Source organism: Phalangium opilio, unplaced genomic scaffold (assembly GCF_054372755.1).
Source record: "Phalangium opilio isolate 3A_F unplaced genomic scaffold, DU_Popi_V2 ptg000013l_1, whole genome shotgun sequence".
In the NCBI taxonomy this organism is placed as follows: domain Eukaryota; kingdom Metazoa; phylum Arthropoda; class Arachnida; order Opiliones; family Phalangiidae; genus Phalangium; species Phalangium opilio.
The window spans coordinates 12179693-12199242 of NW_028324148.1; the positions used below are offsets into that span (position 1 = coordinate 12179693).

The 19550-nt window shown below is 37.3% G+C and overlaps 1 protein-coding gene and 1 long non-coding RNA gene across 2 annotated transcripts; one reads left to right on the forward strand and one right to left on the reverse strand.

The window, feature by feature from the left end:
• The first annotated feature begins 2504 nt into the window (after positions 1–2504).
• LOC149709172 (uncharacterized) lies at positions 2505–7962 on the forward strand. Its single transcript, XR_016381318.1, has 3 exons — positions 2505–7213; positions 7591–7713; positions 7787–7962. It is a non-coding gene; the product is annotated as an uncharacterized LOC149709172 (long non-coding RNA).
• A 1278-nt stretch (positions 7963–9240) lies between these two features.
• Positions 9241–17001, reverse strand: LOC149709173 (ABC transporter G family member 23-like). The gene is made up of 10 exons (XM_089863928.1): positions 16911–17001; positions 16727–16835; positions 15898–16060; positions 13524–13678; positions 12480–12681; positions 12250–12393; positions 10998–11246; positions 10750–10924; positions 10166–10281; positions 9241–9612 (listed from the first exon to the last, which is right to left on the reverse strand). Exons 1-10 carry the CDS (start codon positions 16999–17001, stop codon positions 9241–9243), a joined length of 1776 nt encoding a protein of 591 aa, XP_089720054.1.
• Between the last annotated feature and the right edge of the window lie 2549 nt (positions 17002–19550).

A 19550-nucleotide genomic window follows, 5' to 3' on the forward strand; every position in this document is an offset into this window, starting at 1 on the left:
TTCAAACAGCTTATTTGAAAATGTAAAATATATGCATATTTTCTTAATTGTAGGTGCCACACAATTATATTTAATAATTAATCTAGAAAAAACATTCCATCATATGTTTCCTGATTTTGTCTAACTTACGGCCTTGAATCTAAGACGTTTAACAGTTACTGAAACGTTAGGTAAGCTTATCAGTTTTTTTGTCATTTTAGTATACCTTGAAGATGAAATCATGTTTGTAATTCCACGAAAATTTCTCCAAGAAAACGTTAACATTGTTAGCGTCTTGTTACTAACATAAATTGCCTTTACCATACAACAAGCCAACACATTTCGAGAGTTACAAGGTTCTAACTGCTTGTCTGCTTTTCTATTCATTCGAAAATGGGGTAAGGTTGGCTTTCCCCACCTTTTCTTATGAAAGAGCCTTTGAAAGCATAAACAAGTACATCAGCGTGCCTTGCACTAGAAAGCAATTTCAAAAATTCCATAGGCATTCCATTGTGGATGATGATACGTCACGTGACGTCCATCTATTTGCAAATATTGACACTGCAGAAGAGAGCACCTCCTCTCTGCTGTTAAATAGTTGGTCATCTGATAACACAACTGTACCAAAAGCCCTTTCTTTAAATACAGGGTGGAAACATTTGCATGCGACCAGTCTAGGTACTTTTAACGTGTTATGCAGGTATTATAGGGTATTGTCAATACTACATACGCAAAGGTCATACCCTTCTTTGTCTTAGATCAGTGTCATGCCCCTTTTAGGTGCGTACAGTATCCCCTTCCTACAGTAGCGTCGCTAGGGTTTGAAATTTGGGGGGGCTAAATCTGGGCAAACTATTTTAAAGTTATTATAAGAACTTAATATAAACAAAATGGCCCAAGGGCTGGGACTTAATAGTAGCCACAACGTTATCTATTTAATTAGCACATAAATAAAAAGAAAAAAATTCAAAGACCCTAAACAAAAAATCAGAAGTGTCCAATCCCACAGTGGTAGGGTGTCTTACTGCTGCGCCAGCCCGCAGGGTTCAATTCCCGGGTGCGGTGTGAAAAATTTTTTCATTAAAATAAAATCTCTAACTGAGCTCAGCTACCACTATTGGTTCCATTTAAGCTAAAATCTGACGATAACGAAAGCGAAAACCCCGGCCAGTACTACTACGGCTCGGGTCAAACTAAGAGCCTATCGTATACTACGATGTGGCTAAAAATTGCATAATGGGTTCTTTGGAAAATGTGTTGACTTTTAAAACTATCCGTAAATTTGTGTCAACGTGAAATTATTCGTATTTTAAAGATGTACAACCTTTTATTGATAAGGACTACGGAACCGATTATGAAGGACTTTCACTCGTCTTAGGTTTATTTTTAGTTTTGGTTAGCTTTTAGTCCACACTAAAGAACACGAAACACTTTACTTGTCTCCATCTGTTTTTTTCTTCAAAATTTTACTGTTTGACATTGAAAATTTTTTATATATTGCTTCAGAATTTTAGGTTGCTAACAGCAATTTTTTGGTAGGGTTTACGGATTATTTTGGGGGGGCTAAGTTTGGAATTTGGGGGGGCTATAGCCCCCCCAAAAAAGGCCTAGCGACGCCACTGCCTTCCTACAAGAGTGCGCCCAGAAGGAGGGATACACAGTCTACTCCCCTCTCTACCGACACTAATCTATAGATACTTGGCAGTACTACGTCATGCAGACATACTCTAGCTCCCACCGTATATTCTCTTTGCTTCCACCCATGTTAGAAAAGGGGGCGGTTGGAAAAGGAGCTCAAACAGCTTCTACTATGAGCCCAGAATGACGACTCTGGGTCGCTTGTTCTCCTTGTGTTAATGGTAGGAATCCTCCATGCATGTAAACTATGTATAGACCACTCCATTAATTCCTGCAGAGGAAGATGCTCCGCTAGAGGCAGTTCGAGTTGGCTGACCTCCCGCCTGTAGTGAACTTGGGCTCCATCTGGCGTTGCCTCTTGGCATGAGAGATATAACCTCCACTTGATTTAAGTTTCTCATCACGGAATTAACGAAATGGTCTATTAACGGTATTGATACTATTTAATGTTCCGTAAAATTTAGCCTTGCATAACACCAACGCGTTAGTAGAGGTATCTAGACTGGTCCCCAGCGAAGGTTTCAACCCTGTATAAAAACAAGAAATACCTTTAAATACAACAATGCCGGAGACAAGATTGAAATCTGTTGTAAGAATATAGAAAATACTCGTTTTTGAATTGAAGTTGAGGGAGCGTCTATAAAGAATTTCTTAATAAACTGTTAGGTATTCGCTTCATGTTGACTATGGAATGTTTTTCAATTACTTTTATCAGTCAGAGCTTATTTTTCATCAATTGATACGAACAAGAACGTAGATTCTTATATTAGGCCATTGTAATTTGGAAGAACTAGGAGATACATTTAAAATTTAGTGGAATGCCATTGGATAGGTGGGAGATTTCAAAACCGCCCGGTTTGAAAATTTACCCAAATTTCGCGAGAAAAACAAAATTCCTGAAGGTTTTTCTACAGCCACGCTACCTCGCTTTTCTTTTGTATTATTTGTTGATCCTAAGGCTATGAATAGAGTGCACCTTCACAATGGTGATAGTAAGCCAGTAAGCACTAAGCCGTAGACGTATTCCGTGGATGTATTAAATAAGGACATATTAACACATAATACTTGGAAAATGTCCCGGCATTGCCCATCTATTAATTACATAATAAGTTCATATTTTCATAAGATATGTTCCATAAGTTTGTCACTGGATACTGAGAGCTTGTCATGAAGTGACGTAGGTGAAACGTCATAAATTCTCTCAAAGTGATGCCTGGTGAGGCGCTGTACAGACTAAATAAGAAGATGGACTACTCATGCATTCAATTCTGGCGTGGTTATGAAACTAGCTCTCAGGTAAGTCTTTAGCATTACGAAGTATAGGTAGTATCAGGCTTATGGAACATATTTCTATCATGTTGGTTAGGGATGATGGTTCTTTTCTAGACTGCAAGCGGTTTACGTCATCGTGGTAGCCAATCAGACTCAAAACACCTGGAAGTCCAAATAGCAGAGGACATGTTTAAGAGAGAGAGAGAGTAAGAAACTGAGAACATCTATTTTTGGTTAGATAGGAGTAAGACGGTTGGGTACTAAGGTGGGAAACATTTAAAGATTGAACTTAAAAAAATATTCGAAAACCATTAAAAATATTCTCAGCATGATGTCAGAACATGATCGTCATCTGTTAAAAGAAATTCTTAACAGTGCGTGTATCATATTCTCTAATTTAACACGCTTATAGAATATGTAAACAATTGACTGACTTTCTAGGTAAAACCCTCCTAAACTAATTTGTCCAATGTTACCTTATCCTATTTTGTCCTTTTGAGTCCCATCTTAAGGTACTCCCCTTGATAAGTGGACGAACCTGGCTAGGAAAAAAATTCCTAGTCCTACCAAGAAGAAGAAATTCACAGATACCCCATGGTGATTGAAATGACTAAAACCATAGTAGACATAATAACGATAAGTGTGTTATGCCTTGGGTTTTGCCGTGAAAACGGAACATTACTACATTGGTAAGTTAAGGGAAATCTGAAACCAAAGTTACCATATCACTCATTAGTGTTATACATTTTGGTTCTGCCTCTACAGGGGTCGTTTCAAATAATGACAAATAACAAGTTTACTGGTGTAAATTGTTTCATTTGGAAACTACACATTAACGTGTGTTTTTCTAGCGTCATACTTATTTAATTTTGTTACTTATGCTAACCTAGGCCCTTTTATCTTCCCATAAATCACGTTCTTTAAGGTATATCTTAAAGAACTTTTCAATAGACCATCTCGGGAATTACATACAAAGAATGTAACACACACTAGGCCGCAACAGACCTTTTAGATGTTAAAAACGGGGGCAGGCAACCTTCAGTATCGGCATGAATTTATTTATTAACATGAATATACATGTGTATCATTAGCCTTTCTATCATGTTATTCAGGGATGGGAGGGACCTTTCTATTACAAACGCGTTTAACGTCATCGCGGTAGCCAATCAAAATCGAGACACCTGGAAGTTCGAACAGCAGACGACCAGTTTAACAAAATTGTATGAGGGATACATTTTTCGGTTAGGTTTATCAAACTGCGTCAACTGAATATTAAAAATGATCACCGATACGCTTGTTAAAGGAGTTTTCCTCCGCGGTCTAACCCGGTTTCTCCTTTCCACCAAAACTTGCAGAGGTTAACGGTAATAGTTAGTATAGGGCGCTGTCGGTTAGCTGTGGCATAGGGGCTAGCCACCACCCCTCTATGCATTGTAAAGGGACCCACCTGTAAACAAGCCACAGGCTTAGTGTGGAAATCCCTTCATAGGCAAAGCTTAAAAAAAAAAAAAAAAAAAAAAATATATCAACACGATATCCGAAAGTGATATTGATCTTTTAAAGGAAATTATAACAAGTTGGGAAAACCAAAATATTACCTCTCCGAGTCAAGAGGTCTACTACTACAAAGTTATTTACCTAGATATGGAATTATTTCTCTTTTTTGAAGTAAAAATTTTCGAAATATTGAAGCAGTATTCCAAGCATAAAGAATATACAGTAAAGCAGACGACATTTTACATCCAATAAGGATAAATCTTGGACCCATGGAAATCAGTTAATGGCAAAAAGAACAGGAAATGAAGTCTACGCTTCAGCTGTTTACCCTATATTCTGATAGCTACATTCACAACTGGTTAGCAGTGTAAACACTATCGTCTCGTCTCACCTAAACAATATTCTTAGTTTGCCAACATGAGTGTTAACGTTAAATAATTAACTTATGATAATACCAAAGCTAAATTGTAGCTAGACGCACTGATAGTCAATGCGCACCATAAAGAGAATAAAAACTCTGTAGCTTAGCCCTACTAATCTAATTGCCAACATGATCTTTTCTTCTATTATAAAATCTTAACCTGATTATTTAAGAGTGTATTTAACTTTCGGCTCACTCTGAACCGTTCATGTCTCTTCATTTCAGACACGAAAATCAAAACCCAAAGTTTACATCACCTCAGGCCTCAATTATTTACTCTATATTTCACTAAGCTTATTGCAAATAGTACTAGATATACCCGCCGGAGTCTAGTTCTTAGCTTTCTTCATAAAATTACTAAACCAAGGATTATTCTATATACAGATGTAGTATAGCTTTAGTAATTTATAAACAGCCATTTCAAATAATAATATTAGTAAAACTCTTTGGAATATTAAAATGAAACAGAGCTTTAAAGCTACAAAAGCACTAAATGCATCATAATTACGAAAAATATTTCATCATATTCACTTTATATTAAGGATAAAGGGAATATTATGGTTCTGTAGGATTTCTTTACACATCAAAACAAAACGAACTTCTAACGCAGCGCACTGCGGCACTAGTGTAATAACGGACGGACACACACAGACAATAACATAGACTGCTTTTTAACTCTTTCCGTATTAATTTTGAATTGAGAAACAAGATTATCTTAAATATTAAAATAAATATAATTAATATTTAATATTTTCTTCGTTAGTTATTCGCCTTATTGAACGTTACATCGTTTTAAAAAAGAACAATTAAACATTCTTGAGAGACCTGACTAATATTGGCGTTTGAAATGAAGCATACGCCCGTTGCGTCGCCTTACTCAAATAGGTAGTATATAAGGGTTTCGAATCGCAGCTATGGATAAGAACATCGCAATTGCGTGAACCTTGGCGGAAGACCCCGTCAATGGAAGGCTAGACGTTTCTCGTAACCCTAGCCGATCGCCGCGTATGTCTTAACCTTAAGGATGATGGTGGTGTTAGAAGCCAGGTGTGCAGACTGGTGTCCATGTGGGATGGACAAAGAATTGAAGATGGTGGTGTTTAGAAGCCAGTAAGTACAGACTGGTGTCCATGTGGGATGGACAAAGAATAGAAGATGGTGGTGTTTAGAAGCCAGTAAGTACAGACTGGTGTCCATGTGGAATGGACAAAGACGAGAAGGTGGTGGTGTTTAGAAGCCAGTAAGTACAGACTGGTGTCCGTCCATGTGGAATGGGCGAAAAACTAGAAGATGGTGGTGTTTAGAAGCCAATAAGTTCAGACTAGTGTCCATGTGGGGTGGACAAATGAACAGAGTTGTTAAACAGGCAATGGAGTAATAGCCTGTAAGTCGAATACAATTTCCGGGACTGTAAATGCGGTCTGGAAATTGAATATACGTTTGCTCCGATTTGCAAACTGCGAACGCGGTCACGTGGGTGTAACAACGGACAGACAGACACACAGACACACAGACAGACACACAGACACACAGACACACAGACACGTCGAAATTAGAACCTCTCCGTGACATACGTCACTCGGAGAGGTAAAAAGTGCCTGCAATGTTTTTCCTGAAACTAAAAACTGTTGGTAAAGTGTTAAGCCTTGGCCATTAAGAAAATTAATGTAACGTAACGGTTGAAAATAAACTACTAACATTTGAAATCGTGAGAATTGATGATGCTGGTTTTTTTTGCTGTTGGAGGTAAATTAAATGCAGTAGTTGATCAATTTACAAGCATAATTAACCTTTCGCATGACAAGAGCATTAGCTTTTAAAACAAAGCGGCGGAAATTCTCTGACGTCACGCAAACTAAGCCCCTCCCATCCCTGAATATGTAGTTTAACTAGTCAATGCAGATATATATTCATGTTAATAAATAAATTCATGGTATCGGGGCATAAAAGGTTGTTGATCCCTTGCCTTCTCTGTGCACTCTCGTTATCCTCCAAGACTACAGCGCATGTGCCAAAAAGCGAGATGGAAGGAAGGCAAAGTTTTACCCCCGTGTCTTTCCCTCTAGTTACATAGAAATGGTCTCTAAACTCTATTGGGGTTGTTTTACTCTCCCTCGCGCCAAGCCGCCAGGAAGCATCGCAAAAGGTAGTGTAGCTTCCCGCGTGTAGTGAACTCGGGCTCCATCTTTCGTTGCTCCTTGGCAAGACAGAACACCGCATTAGAGCTATCAGATGGGATAGTAGTACGTCACACCTTCCCAAGTCTTACCGCCGTTCTGGTATCCATATTGGGTAGTCTCAGCTTCATTTCTGCTTTAAACCCACCAATATGGCAGCGTAAATTATGTCACGAGGCTCAGCTCCTCCTCCAACTGAAAGCTCTCTATAGAAGCCTCGCCCCTGTGTGTAAGTTTCTCTGTATGTAATTTCCGAAATACTCTATACAGGGTGTTTGTGAAAAGTCCATCAATAATGAAAGGGCGTATTTATTGGGCCATTTTGAGTCGAAAATGTTCTATGACATTTTTCCGTCCGAGCCACGGTTTTCGAGTTATGATTTGAATATTTTAGGGATGACCCCTTCATTAAATTAGCGCTGTCTTTCAATTTCTTAATTAAATTTAAGGGGTCATCCGTAAATTACTCCAATCATAACTTGAAAACAGTGGCCCGAACGGAAAAATGTCATAGAACATTTTCGACTCAAAATGGCCCAATAAATACGCCCTTTCATTATTGATGGACCTTTCACAAACACCCTGTATAGAAAGGTTTGTTGTCAGTATACTCCGATACCAGTTGGAAATAAAAATAAGCCACTTCGATAAAGCTAAGACATAAGAGGGAAAGACAGGGCAGGATGGTAAAACTTTGCCTTTCGTCTCGCATTTCGGGGTCGAAACAAGGTAAGGCTGGCGCCACCTGGCGGAAGCTATACTTTCAAATATGAAGATGAATTTACTAGTGCCCTCTACTCAGTTTACTGGCTACCTGAATTTCTTCCTTCTACCTTTTTCCTTGATTGTAGTCCCCTGAGCTGCAAACGATTTTTAGGAATTACCGAGAAGCAAGGCTCAAACAAAGATTTTACAAAATTACCAGGTGCTATTCTTAGTAATAATATGAATGAGTTTCTAAAATAGTTGATATATTTTTTTTAATAACATTTCAAGAAAATCTACAATTTACCGTGAAAATTTAACTCTTAGAATAGATATAATTACAAAAATAGCGAACCAAACGTAAGAAGACAAAAAACCCAATAAAACTTCATGATGATCAAATCCTTGTCCTTTAATAACAATGGCCCTAAAAGCTAAAATCGGCATGGTGACGGGGATATATCTGCTTACGACTTTAAAGTAACTTGGCATTGCTTCGATTGGCCAGAACACACCTAATTGAAATATTACTTCAGTTTATGTAATTAACAATGCCTTACTTAATATTTGAAGATATTTACCACTAAGGAAAAGGTTCGCTATCATAATAAAGTTTCCACACATCAAGGCAGTACTTGAGTTATCAAATAACGATGATATCAGAAATCCTAAGCAGCGAATAATTAATATTAAAAAACCAGGATGGCGTTACCAAAATATAAAGAAAATTTCTCGAAAGTGAGGCAGAATGCAAACCGTAGGCGACATGTGATTAACCTTTCTGAATGAAGGTAAGGGGAAGGGCTTAAAACTTTGTTAATCCACCTGCTCCTCCTTTCTCGCGTTACATTGGCTATTGACCTTAGGTTTACTTGTTCGCACAACGCAAAGATAACCTTTTTACAATCGGGTTCTTCGCTGATAGGTCGATAGCTACGTCAATGTCCCTGGTCTTCTAAGTTCAAATACATTAGATGTGACGTCAGGGATGACGATTTCTACATCTCCTCTACTTTAATTCAAGCAGAAAGCCCCTTAAAATGGGAAGTTGAAGATTCCAAGTTTGTGAAATCTATGTATTCCCAGAAGTATATAATACTTCTCTTCGAGAGAAGTGTACCACAAAGCGGGGTAAGTGTAACGTCACTCTTCCCAACATCGGAACATTTAGAGCAAGGTTACTAAACCGAATCATATACACGATAAATAGTTCCCTTATCATTACTCTATTTGCGTTTGTGCAATTTTGTCCCACGTCAAGACGAGGTTTGTGGGATGATTTCTGGCGATTTAGTGTCAAACAACTATAGAATTCACCTTACGGTGCGATGCCCATTTGTAGTTTGATGAGCGGGAAAGCAAACTAAAAGGGTGAGCCTGGGGAGAATGACGTTGCATAACTAATGTATTAAGATAATACAGAGTAGCATCCTTCTTCTATTATCCCCTTCTGGTATTCCTGATTGTAGTTAGTAAATATTTTTGTGTGCTCAGATACACCTGGAATCACTGTCGTCACATGTCGTCTTCGCTCTAATTACTGCCTGCCTTTCAGTTATTTTTATATTCATTGTTAAACGTGTTCTTACCGCACGCTAATCCGGAGATACTTTGGGACAAGCCCATGAGAATCATAGCCCAAACAGAGCCCCGCACCGGAAGTCCAAATATAGCGTAGACGTAAAGTAGGCATATGGACGCTTGAGCCAAAGCCACCACGATATTACAAAGGTAATGAGAAATGAACAAGTCAGTTTTAGACACTCTGCTAATCCAGAGTGTTTCAACTACACCGTAGCCTTTTTCTTCCATTGTTTTAAGTAAGGAGATGATTGAACCGATGTAAAATAAGATAAAGACTACTATGGCGCACAGAAAGTGTTCACCATTTGGCGTTAAGGAACCAAAGATAGGGTCGGACATCTGGAAACACAATAAATTCCATAATTATATTTCTGATAAGTCTGCCATAACATAAAGGGTATGTTCTTAGAGTCAAACTGTGAAGCGTCATACTTCTTGTTATTATGTACTTATAATACCAGGGATAGATGTAATTTTAGAGGCAGGAATGGAGAACGGTTAGAAAAATACTTCAGTCCGACTCATAGCCCAGTATAAAGCCCCCCCTCCCACACGTATACTTCTTGTTATTATGTACTTATAATACCAGTGATAGATGTAATTTTAGAGGCAGGAATGGAGAACGGTTAGAATTTACTTCAGTCCGACTCGTAGCCTAGTATAAAGCTCCCCCTCCAACACGTAACGAATTATTGGCTCACTTAAACTACAAACGTTGCTGACGGGGACGGTGAAAAATACATAGTTCCTTTTTACCTCTGTCGTTACGACACGCCTCTTCTTTCATATCCCTCCGTCCCAGAGAAGGGGGTCCAGGACTTTGACGCGCCCAGATTACTCTGCTCTAAATTCCTGCTTTTAAAATTACATCTATCCCTGATAATACACTAACATCAATTGGCCATCTTGCTACAAGGGGCGATATCCCTCGATCCATTATTACTTCCTTGAAGAACGCCTGATATGAGCTGACAAATGTGGCATAAACGACGTAGAAAATTTGCTGATCTGAAAAGTGCCAATTTTTGTTACTGTGTGAGGATGAATCTTCGTGTTGTGGGCGGGTACTATAGATTAAACACTTGATAAGAAACCTTCCATCTTAGGTTATTTCCCTTGTGCCCAGAAGGAACGCCAGACGGAGCCCGAGTTCACTATAGGCGAGAGGCTAGCCGACTCGCACTGCCTCTAGCGGTGTTTTTTGGCACGAGGAAAATAACATAAGAAGGCAGCATCTCACCTGTGGTGTTTGCGTCTCTGCTAGTGCTAGATTGAATGGGATGTACAATCCGTTATGTAGGGGCGGGGCTTTTATCATGATTATCTTCTATCAAACAGTCCACGCTTACAGTCACGTGTTGTGGCCTAATTACTACTCCAGGAAATAGTACCACTACTAGTTCAAAATATAGTTCTTGACATAACGGATTGTACATAGCTTTAATGAAAGGGTCTTTTTGGAATTGCATATCTTACTTGAAAGGTCAAACTGAGATAAAACCGAACCGCATAAATACGTGTCATTACCAACGTCAAGTCCTAAACTCAGTTTTCTATTGAAACATTCGGTGAAATTTTTGCCTATTCGAACGTACGCGTAATTTCTTCCTCTTGCAACTGAATCAATGGCGTTGTTATAATCCAAGCTTTCCTGGCAAAAAAAAAAATAGAACGTTAATGCTTGCAGACTAAGTTCTTCACTTATTTGTCAATTGAACACTTACTGGTAGTAGAACATTGTTATCCAAATGACTAATATATTGTTGTCCTAATCCGGTGGGTCCGTCTTCGTTGACAACGGCCACTGGCAAATCGTACAAGCCTTTAGACAATGTTAGGCAAAAGAATATCATTTCGATGAAAGGCAGTAAAACGTTAAAAGCCATAAAAAAGAGATTCCTCTTGATGATAATTAAGTTTCGTTTGCAAAGAGTTTTCTGACGTGAAGTAAAGCTGGGCGGTGCAACGTATGTCTTCAATGAATGATTGCTCAGGTCGATTGAATTTCCATTCGATACCGATAGAAGTTTGTCCTATTTGCGCAAAACTGATTTTGTTGGTATGGACTTTAGCACAAGGGAATAATAGAGAAGGATGGAACTTGATATATCCGTACTAAGAGGATGTATGAAAGGGGGGAATGCTCTGGAAGGGGGAGGTAAAAAATTGAGGCAGATATGGCATGCAGTGGCGCATGTCACGTGATCGTTGTTGGAAACGAGAGACATTCAAAATTATGAACAAGCTCATGAGGTTAGGCTAGCAAGGAGATTTGAACGCATGCACGAGATCTTACGTTTAATGTTGTGAGGGGGCGCGTCGAGAACCAAATATTATTTGAAGCTGTAATCTGCATTATTTAAATGAAATTTGCTAAAGTTAGTGCTGGGAAACGGTATCAAGCTATTTGCACTGTAGCAGACAACGCCAGGGCCCCAGGGGATATTTAAAGTCGCGTAAAATATAGGGACTATATTTTGTGCAATTTGGTTTTTTGCTGTCTAAATGCGCTAAATTTCATGGTATTTTGAGGTTGGTCGGACTTGCGTTACAATCCTTCACCCGTATGCCTCCCTTCTCTTATTATTCTTATACAGAGAGATCACACAACCCTTATTTTGTATGGAAATCGAAATACTGCCGATGGAAAAAATATCTATAATAAATTGCAGATTTGTGAAATTGGACGTAAAAATTCCGTTTAGAAGAACAACGTGTAGTCCATAGCTCTTTTCGTATGTCTTCTCAGTGCATAACAGCATAACAGACTCCGGGTAATGAAGTACACTGCATGGAAACTATATTTCAATGTGAATCATGAGGCTACTCCATTCGACTCTATATATTTGTGCAAATTCCCACCATTTGGATGAATGAATAAACATGCCCTGAGTTTTCTGTTTAGTATTCTGATTTCCAGTCAAAATAATTGTTGTTCTAACCTCATCGAAATCGTTTTCTCAAACGTTTTCTTACTTTTATCATTTTCAATTCATCGTTTCCGGTATCGAATTCACAAATTCTTACGAAACAAGATTCTAAATCATCACAATTTAGCGTTTTCATTAAAGATACCGGGTTAGCTTCTATCAATATTCGTCCGTTTCTCATTGCGGCAATCTTTCAACAAAAAATGTTTTTGAAACGACAACAAAAGCAGTTGCAAATTCATTGCTAGTAAGTGAATGTTTCGTAATTTCTTATACCATGTTTGCGTCTTTCGCTTCGTCAATATAATGCGTTGTGATGATAACGGTCGTGTTCATAGAGGTTGTAATGTTAACTAGATGAGACCAAATTTTCTTTCTTAACATGGGATCAACACCGACTGTCGGTTCGTCCAGTATTATCAATGGAGGTTGATGAATTAGTGCTACGGCCAATGAAACTCTTCTTTGTTGACCACCACTATTGAAAGTTATAAACAAAACATAGACACGCGAAATATTTTGGGTTCAAACATTTAATCCGAAACCTCTACAGGGTGTTTCTGACAAGTCTGCAATAAATTAGAGGGTGTGTTCTTTGGGTCAAACTGAGTGAAAAGTGTCAAAGAGCATGGGTTCTAAAACAAATAGTTTTGGATTTACGAGCTCCCAAACATTGGCCCCTAAAACAAGGAAATTGGCACAAATGTGGAGCTAGATAAATCAGAGTGCCCATCTTGTTTAGACAATTTCAATAGCCTCCAATCTAAGAACGTTAATAAGCCTTTATCTAACAGAAGTGTTTAAAAGTGGTGTGTATTTTTATCCCCGTTTTAGAAATATTTTCGATTTTGAAATAACTATCTTACTTATTAGAATGAATTCTTCTACCTTAAAGTACCCTTATAAAAAAATATAAAAAACTTAATTATGAAGCTCACACTACAGGTAGCTATGATGCAAATGTGAATTAAACCAGGTTAAAAGGTATTTAGGAAAGTTTAGAAAAATTATTTTACCAAAATTTGATATTTTAAACAGGTATATCTGTCGTTACGAATAAAAAACTTAATACGTGTGTAGAATAAAAATAAGCTACATAATCACGTGGCAAAATCCTTGATATCACAATCATTTTTGTGAAGTTTAATTATTTTTTCTGAGCCTTGTTTAACGATCATAAAACGAATGAAGATAACTTGATTTGTAAGTTATATTTCAAATCACTCTTTCTTAATTATTTTTATGATACCAATTAGTTTAGTAAATAAAAGTAAAACAAACCAAGGACATTTATGCGCATTTTTCAAAGCTCTACTTTACCTTAGGGTGTTTATGAATTTATTGCTGTTAGGAAGCTCAAGTACTTTTATCAGCTCTTGAATTCTATTTAATATATTACGTTGTGTCATTCCGCACAGCTTTCCGTATAAACATAGCGTTTCGCTTATTGTTAACTGCCCATCAAGTGCGATATCCTGCAACAAAAGAATAATTATGAGACTTAATATTGCCATAAGGTTCTTGAGAAATAAAGGTTTGTTCCAATTCATCTGGGAAATAGCACCCTTCGTCTGGTCCAAGAGCTTGGACCAGTTTTTAAATTCAATTACTGGGGGTTACTGGTATTCGGGACCAGTTTATTAGTTGCAAATCTACAGGAGAACTAAGGGGGACCAGTTCAATTATGACACTTCATATTGCCATAAGTTTCATAAGAAATTAAGGTTTGCTTCGTCTGGTCCAAGAGTTTGGACCAGTTTTTTAATTCAATAAGTGGGGGTTACCGGTATTCGGGACCAGTATATTAGTTGCAAATCTACAGGAGAACTAAAGGGGACCAGATCAATTTTGACACTTCTTATAGCAATACGTTTCGTACGAAATTAAGGTTTGTTCCAATCAGTGTGGATAATAACACTCCTTGTCTGGTCTAAAAGCTTGGACCAGGTTTTAAATTCAATAAGTGGAGGTTACTGGTATTCGGGACCAGTTTGTTAGTTGCAATGTGCAGGAAACTAAGCGGGACCAGTTCAATTATGACACTTCATATTGCCATAAGTTTATTGAGAAATTAAGGTTTGTTCGTCTGATCCAAAAGCAGTTTACTGATTGGTTGGACCAGTTTTTGAATTCAATTGGTGGGGGTTACTGGTATTCGGGACCAGTTTATTAGTTGCAAATCTATAGGGGAACTAAGGGGGACCAGTCCTGGGACTAGTTTTTTATCTAGGACATTAGGAGGGTGACTGGTCCCAAATAGGACAATTTTGAAAATATCGATTTTTCCTGACTGGTTCCAATGTTATTGTCCCATGAAAACTGATGCATTAGCACTTTCTAAGCAACACTAAACTGTCTTACTCCAGGGTGTCGATACTTATTGGCTCTGCCATACCAGGGGTTGCTTCTAAGAATGTTTTGGCAAATGGTGAAAACCATTTGCCAAAACATTCTTAGAAGCAAATTGTTTCTTATTTCTAATCACATATTAGGGTATACTTATTATTGTTACGTTACTTATACCATGGCTAGTAGTCATAATCAGGGTTTTGTTTAGTTGGTAATAATTCTGACAGGGTTATAGTTTTGCCTTTAATTGATTGAAAGACATTGTGCACTAATAATTAAGCTTAGTTTTTTAACATTAAGGTTAGATTTCTTTGAGTTAGGATTTAGGATTTAATGGAAGACATTTTTACAACCCCTTTATAACGGGGCGACTAGACTTGGTGAAATGGGTGGTCATGTCACCATCTCCTAACCGTTAAGTGCCAAACAGAATTAGTAGGCATAGCCTGCTAACGAGAGTTGTCTTTAAAAATCCCGTAAAATGCCCTATAGGAATTATTTAAATTGTAACCTTGGAAATATTTTAATAACTGAATAATTTCATTTTAATAACTGCTATTACTTTTGATGCAAATGTATAATTTCTTCATCTAGCATATGATTATTTTTTTAAATCTTAATCTTGTTGAACTAAAACTACATAAGGAAATCCATCAAGTGTGACGTATTGATCGCCAAAACCTCTATCCTGAGAACTGTAAAAATCGGGAGCCTTTTCGAAACCAACTCCGTTTGCAAACGTGCAATATTTGTAATATTAGAGCTGGAGTCCTGATAGGAAGGTACTTTCAAAACCTTCAGGCATGGTCTGTGACTTAAGTAAGCAAAAAGCAACGTTTGACTTAGAGTATAGCGTGGCTCTGTTGACGGCTTGGCCGCCTTTAAAGATTGGTTTCATACAGAGACCATGGCAATGTAAAATTGGTGTGTGTAAGGTTAGCCACCATGCTTGGGGTACCAATGAAGTCGCGCATTGCTCTAAAGGGATGGGTAGAACCATACGTTTATAAGATATGTTCCATAACTGTGACACTACCTATACTTCGTAATGCTAGAGATTTACTGAGATCTAGTTCTAGAACGACACGCGAGAATGGATTACAATCGGTTTTGTAGTCCATCTATCTATTTAGTCTGTACAAAGCCGTTGACAGTGCCTCACCAAGCGTCGCATTACAAGATTTTATGACGTTTCACCTACGTCACTTCATGACATGCTCTCAGAAACCAGTGACAAACTTATGGAACATCTCTATTGAACTTATGGTAGAAGGGAAAGCCTTAGTCCCATATTTCACAGGATAAAGGCCATTTACTTCTAAAATAGCTTAGTTACTAATCTTACCTGAGCCATACATCCAATATCTGGTCCGGGAACCAAGGATTTTGAAGTAAAGGGCTTTTGTCCGAAAACGAAAACTTCTCCATCGTCTTTCAATGGTAATCGACCTGTTATGGTTCTCAGCAAAGTTGTTTTACCACAACCACTTGGTCCCAAAAGAGCGTAACTACATGAGGAAAAAATATTTAATTAATATCTTGACCTAATCTACCTTGATCTAATGTATTAAGGATCGCTATAAAAACAGTTCTTTAAACCGCTACCACCTTGGATAATGGCAGCCAGTTGAGTTACTAAAATCAAAGACAAATTGAAATTTTGAAAAGTAAGGCTGTAGGTTGACTTGCGATTCAATAACGGATTCAAAATTACTCTCAGACAACAAGAAAAATGTTCACTGCGCCCTCACCCGGGGTTCGGTTTTGCTAGGACAAAACTCGCGTAAGTTCATAAGACATGTTCCATAAGTATCAAACTTCCTATCCTTCGTAAAACTAGAGACTTACTGAGACCCAGTTCGAGAATGACAAGCGAAAATTGACTACACTCGGTTCTGCAGTCCAGATTCGTACCTAGTCTGTACTAAACCTTTGACAACGCCTCACCTGGCGTCGCTATACCTCAAATCTATGACCTACGTCACTTCATGACAGGCTCCAGTTTGTAACTTATAGACCATATCTTATTAACTTATGCTTTCACGAAGTAAAATTTCACCAGGAATTATACCACCAAGTCAAGTAGCTTTATTTCTTGTTAATAATTTTTTTTTTAAATTTATAAAAGTACTCGTCTGATATGTTATTTACAATTGAAAGAAGTATTTACTTACATAATGCCTTGGGGAATGTGCAAATTGACATTATCCAACACTTTGGTATTCGAGTAAGAGAACGAAACGTTTCGCGCAATCACAACCATGTCTCGTTTCAAAGTAACTCCTTGGCGGTAATGATTTAAACGAAATGCTCAAAGTTAATAGAGTTTGATAATGACTTCTATTTAAAAACAAATACTTCCTTGACTCGTTTTTCCACCGGTTCCCGTAAGAGGTCTTTTATTGTGATGAACGAATACCCGTCTCCTTGGTATAAACATTGAACACATTTATACGTGCTTAGTGGTATAAATTGATCCTGGCAAAGGTTCATTTAACCGAGCGGTTGGAAACCTGATAGAGTTATACAGGTGAACATGGTGGGTGAATTACATAATGATCAGGAATCACCGGGTATCGAAAATTATGGGATTTCTTTTCGGAATCACGGAATCGCTTAACTTAATAAAATAAGGTCTGCAAAATTTTATGTCTTTATAAATTGTAGGAATTTTACAAATATTATACTGAGTTTTTGAGTAACGAAAGTGAAAAACCAGAATTCGAACCCATTTAAGAAATCCCATAAAATTTAATTTGAACGACCGACTTCTCGAGGCGAGTACTATCAAATATTCGTGGAGTTGCCTTAAACTTGTAGTTGTTTTTGGTATGTTAATTTTTGTAAATCCCTCTAGGCATTGACAATTTTCGACAAAAATTGAAAATAAAAAACCTCGTAATTAAAATTTTGTTTTAAAGGGAGAATGAAGTTGTCTCGCAACCATTTTATTTATCGATTTATCGATTTATATTCATAAAATAACATCAAAATCGTTATTAAAACCATGAATCTGTTTAATAATAGCATAAGTGGATAACTAACCCTAAGTCGCCTCTTACTTTAGTTTTAGCATAGCCAATTCGAATACTGCGCTCACGGACATATTCCGCTCGGCTTACAAATAACATGAGCAGCTCTGGTACGTGAGCGTAATATTCGAGAGGGCTATGAGAAACCAAAAGCCAACTTTTGAATTTTTACAAAATTAAATATTAATAATAAGTTTTAATAATGATTTTGATGTTATTTTATCAACATAAATAATTTAATTCTCCCTTTAAAGAAACTGGTTAAACCACATTACTTTTATCTCGTAAATTTTGCCAAGAAAAAAGCCTAGTTTAAAATTAAATTTAAGCCACTTTTCTTTTAAATTGCGTAATTTTCTTTAATTTCAATTAGGCCTATAGGACAGTTTTTAAGTTAACTTAGGTGTGAATACCATTATTATTTCACGTAGCACAAACCAATGGTGGTTAACAAATTTAACTTTTTAAAATAGTCTGTAAACATAAGTACGAATTTATAAATAGTAGATTTCAAGAACTCCCGTCTTCCCCTATAATTTTGCTCCAACTCATGGCAAAGCATTTCAAGGTTACTCGAACAAACCCTTCTTCGTATTGTTTTGCAAGTTTTTTTCGCCTTTTGTAAAATGAGTTTTCGTCCGCTCGCTAAGTACTCGGTTTTTTATTTCCATCAAAACCTTGCTGTGTTTAACGGCAGCAATACACAGATCTTTTACTTGGAATCTTTAAGCGGCAACAGGCTTCATTGAAGGTAAGGGGAGGGGCTTAAAATTTGTTACACAGCCCACTCCTTTCATTGGCTATTCACACATGTAGGTCTACTCGTTCAGAACACGAAGAGAGAACTTCATTCGGGTTTGGCGTGCTTACGTCGCTATCTACCTCAATGTCACGTGGTTCTAAGTTAAAATACATTATGCATGACGTCAGAGGTGAAGAATTCAACACCTCCACCCCTTGAATTCAAGCAGAAAGGCTCGGAATATTGCTTGTTAAAGATACCAAGTAAGACACAGGTTTGGTGTAGTTAGTATTACATAGACTGTTAATATTATTATAATTAATATTAATATCAAAACACTGTTTAAATGCGCACCTGGGAACTAAAATAAAATACATTACCTTAAGCTCACTGTGCACGGAGCTTATTTAATTAGAAATAATTTGATTTGACCACATAAAAAGTAAAAATATTTGTTGAACGCAGAATTCACTCAGCAAATATGCCCCATATCTCCCATGGTTATTTTTATGTGGGTTTTGTGGGCCGGGTTTGAGTACTCTTTCACACCTCATAATTCTGACGTCTTACTAACTATAATTTCGTAGGTTCCTAGGCACGCGCAAGGTGCAATGCACAAGATAAATTTAGCTCCTCCCACAAATTCCGCCTAGATACGTTTGGGGAAAATGGCTACAAAATTATTCCTATGAACTGTAGGCATTCCTGGTTGAACCAATTTAATGTGTCTTCTAGTGAGTGATAAAAATTCTTTAACGGTAACAATTAGGCATACTTCAATTAGAAAATGCACCTCATCAAAATTTTGTAATGCATGTAATTTTGACTAAGGTAAAACCTTGAAAAATTTAAAGGTCCTTTATAATTTTTTATAAATTATGTTTCATTATATCTAATGAAAGGTTTCGGTCTTGGTGAGATGATTAACTTGATGGTTTTACAGTATATTATGATACAGATAAATGATAGTGGATGGATAAAATTTTCATAAATTAAATGCTATTCAACACTCATACAACTAGATAAGTATCCCGTGTTTTTTTCAGGGACTGAACATAATGAAGAGTTTCCTATCCACGTAGACACTAAATGATAAAATGTATTTCCCCAGCCTTATGAAATATCTGCACGATGTATTTTTTTACAGTTATTAAAAACAGTTAAATGATGTTTAATTAGAGGTTGTTCAAAAAAATTAGATGTTATGAGTCTAGAATAGGACCT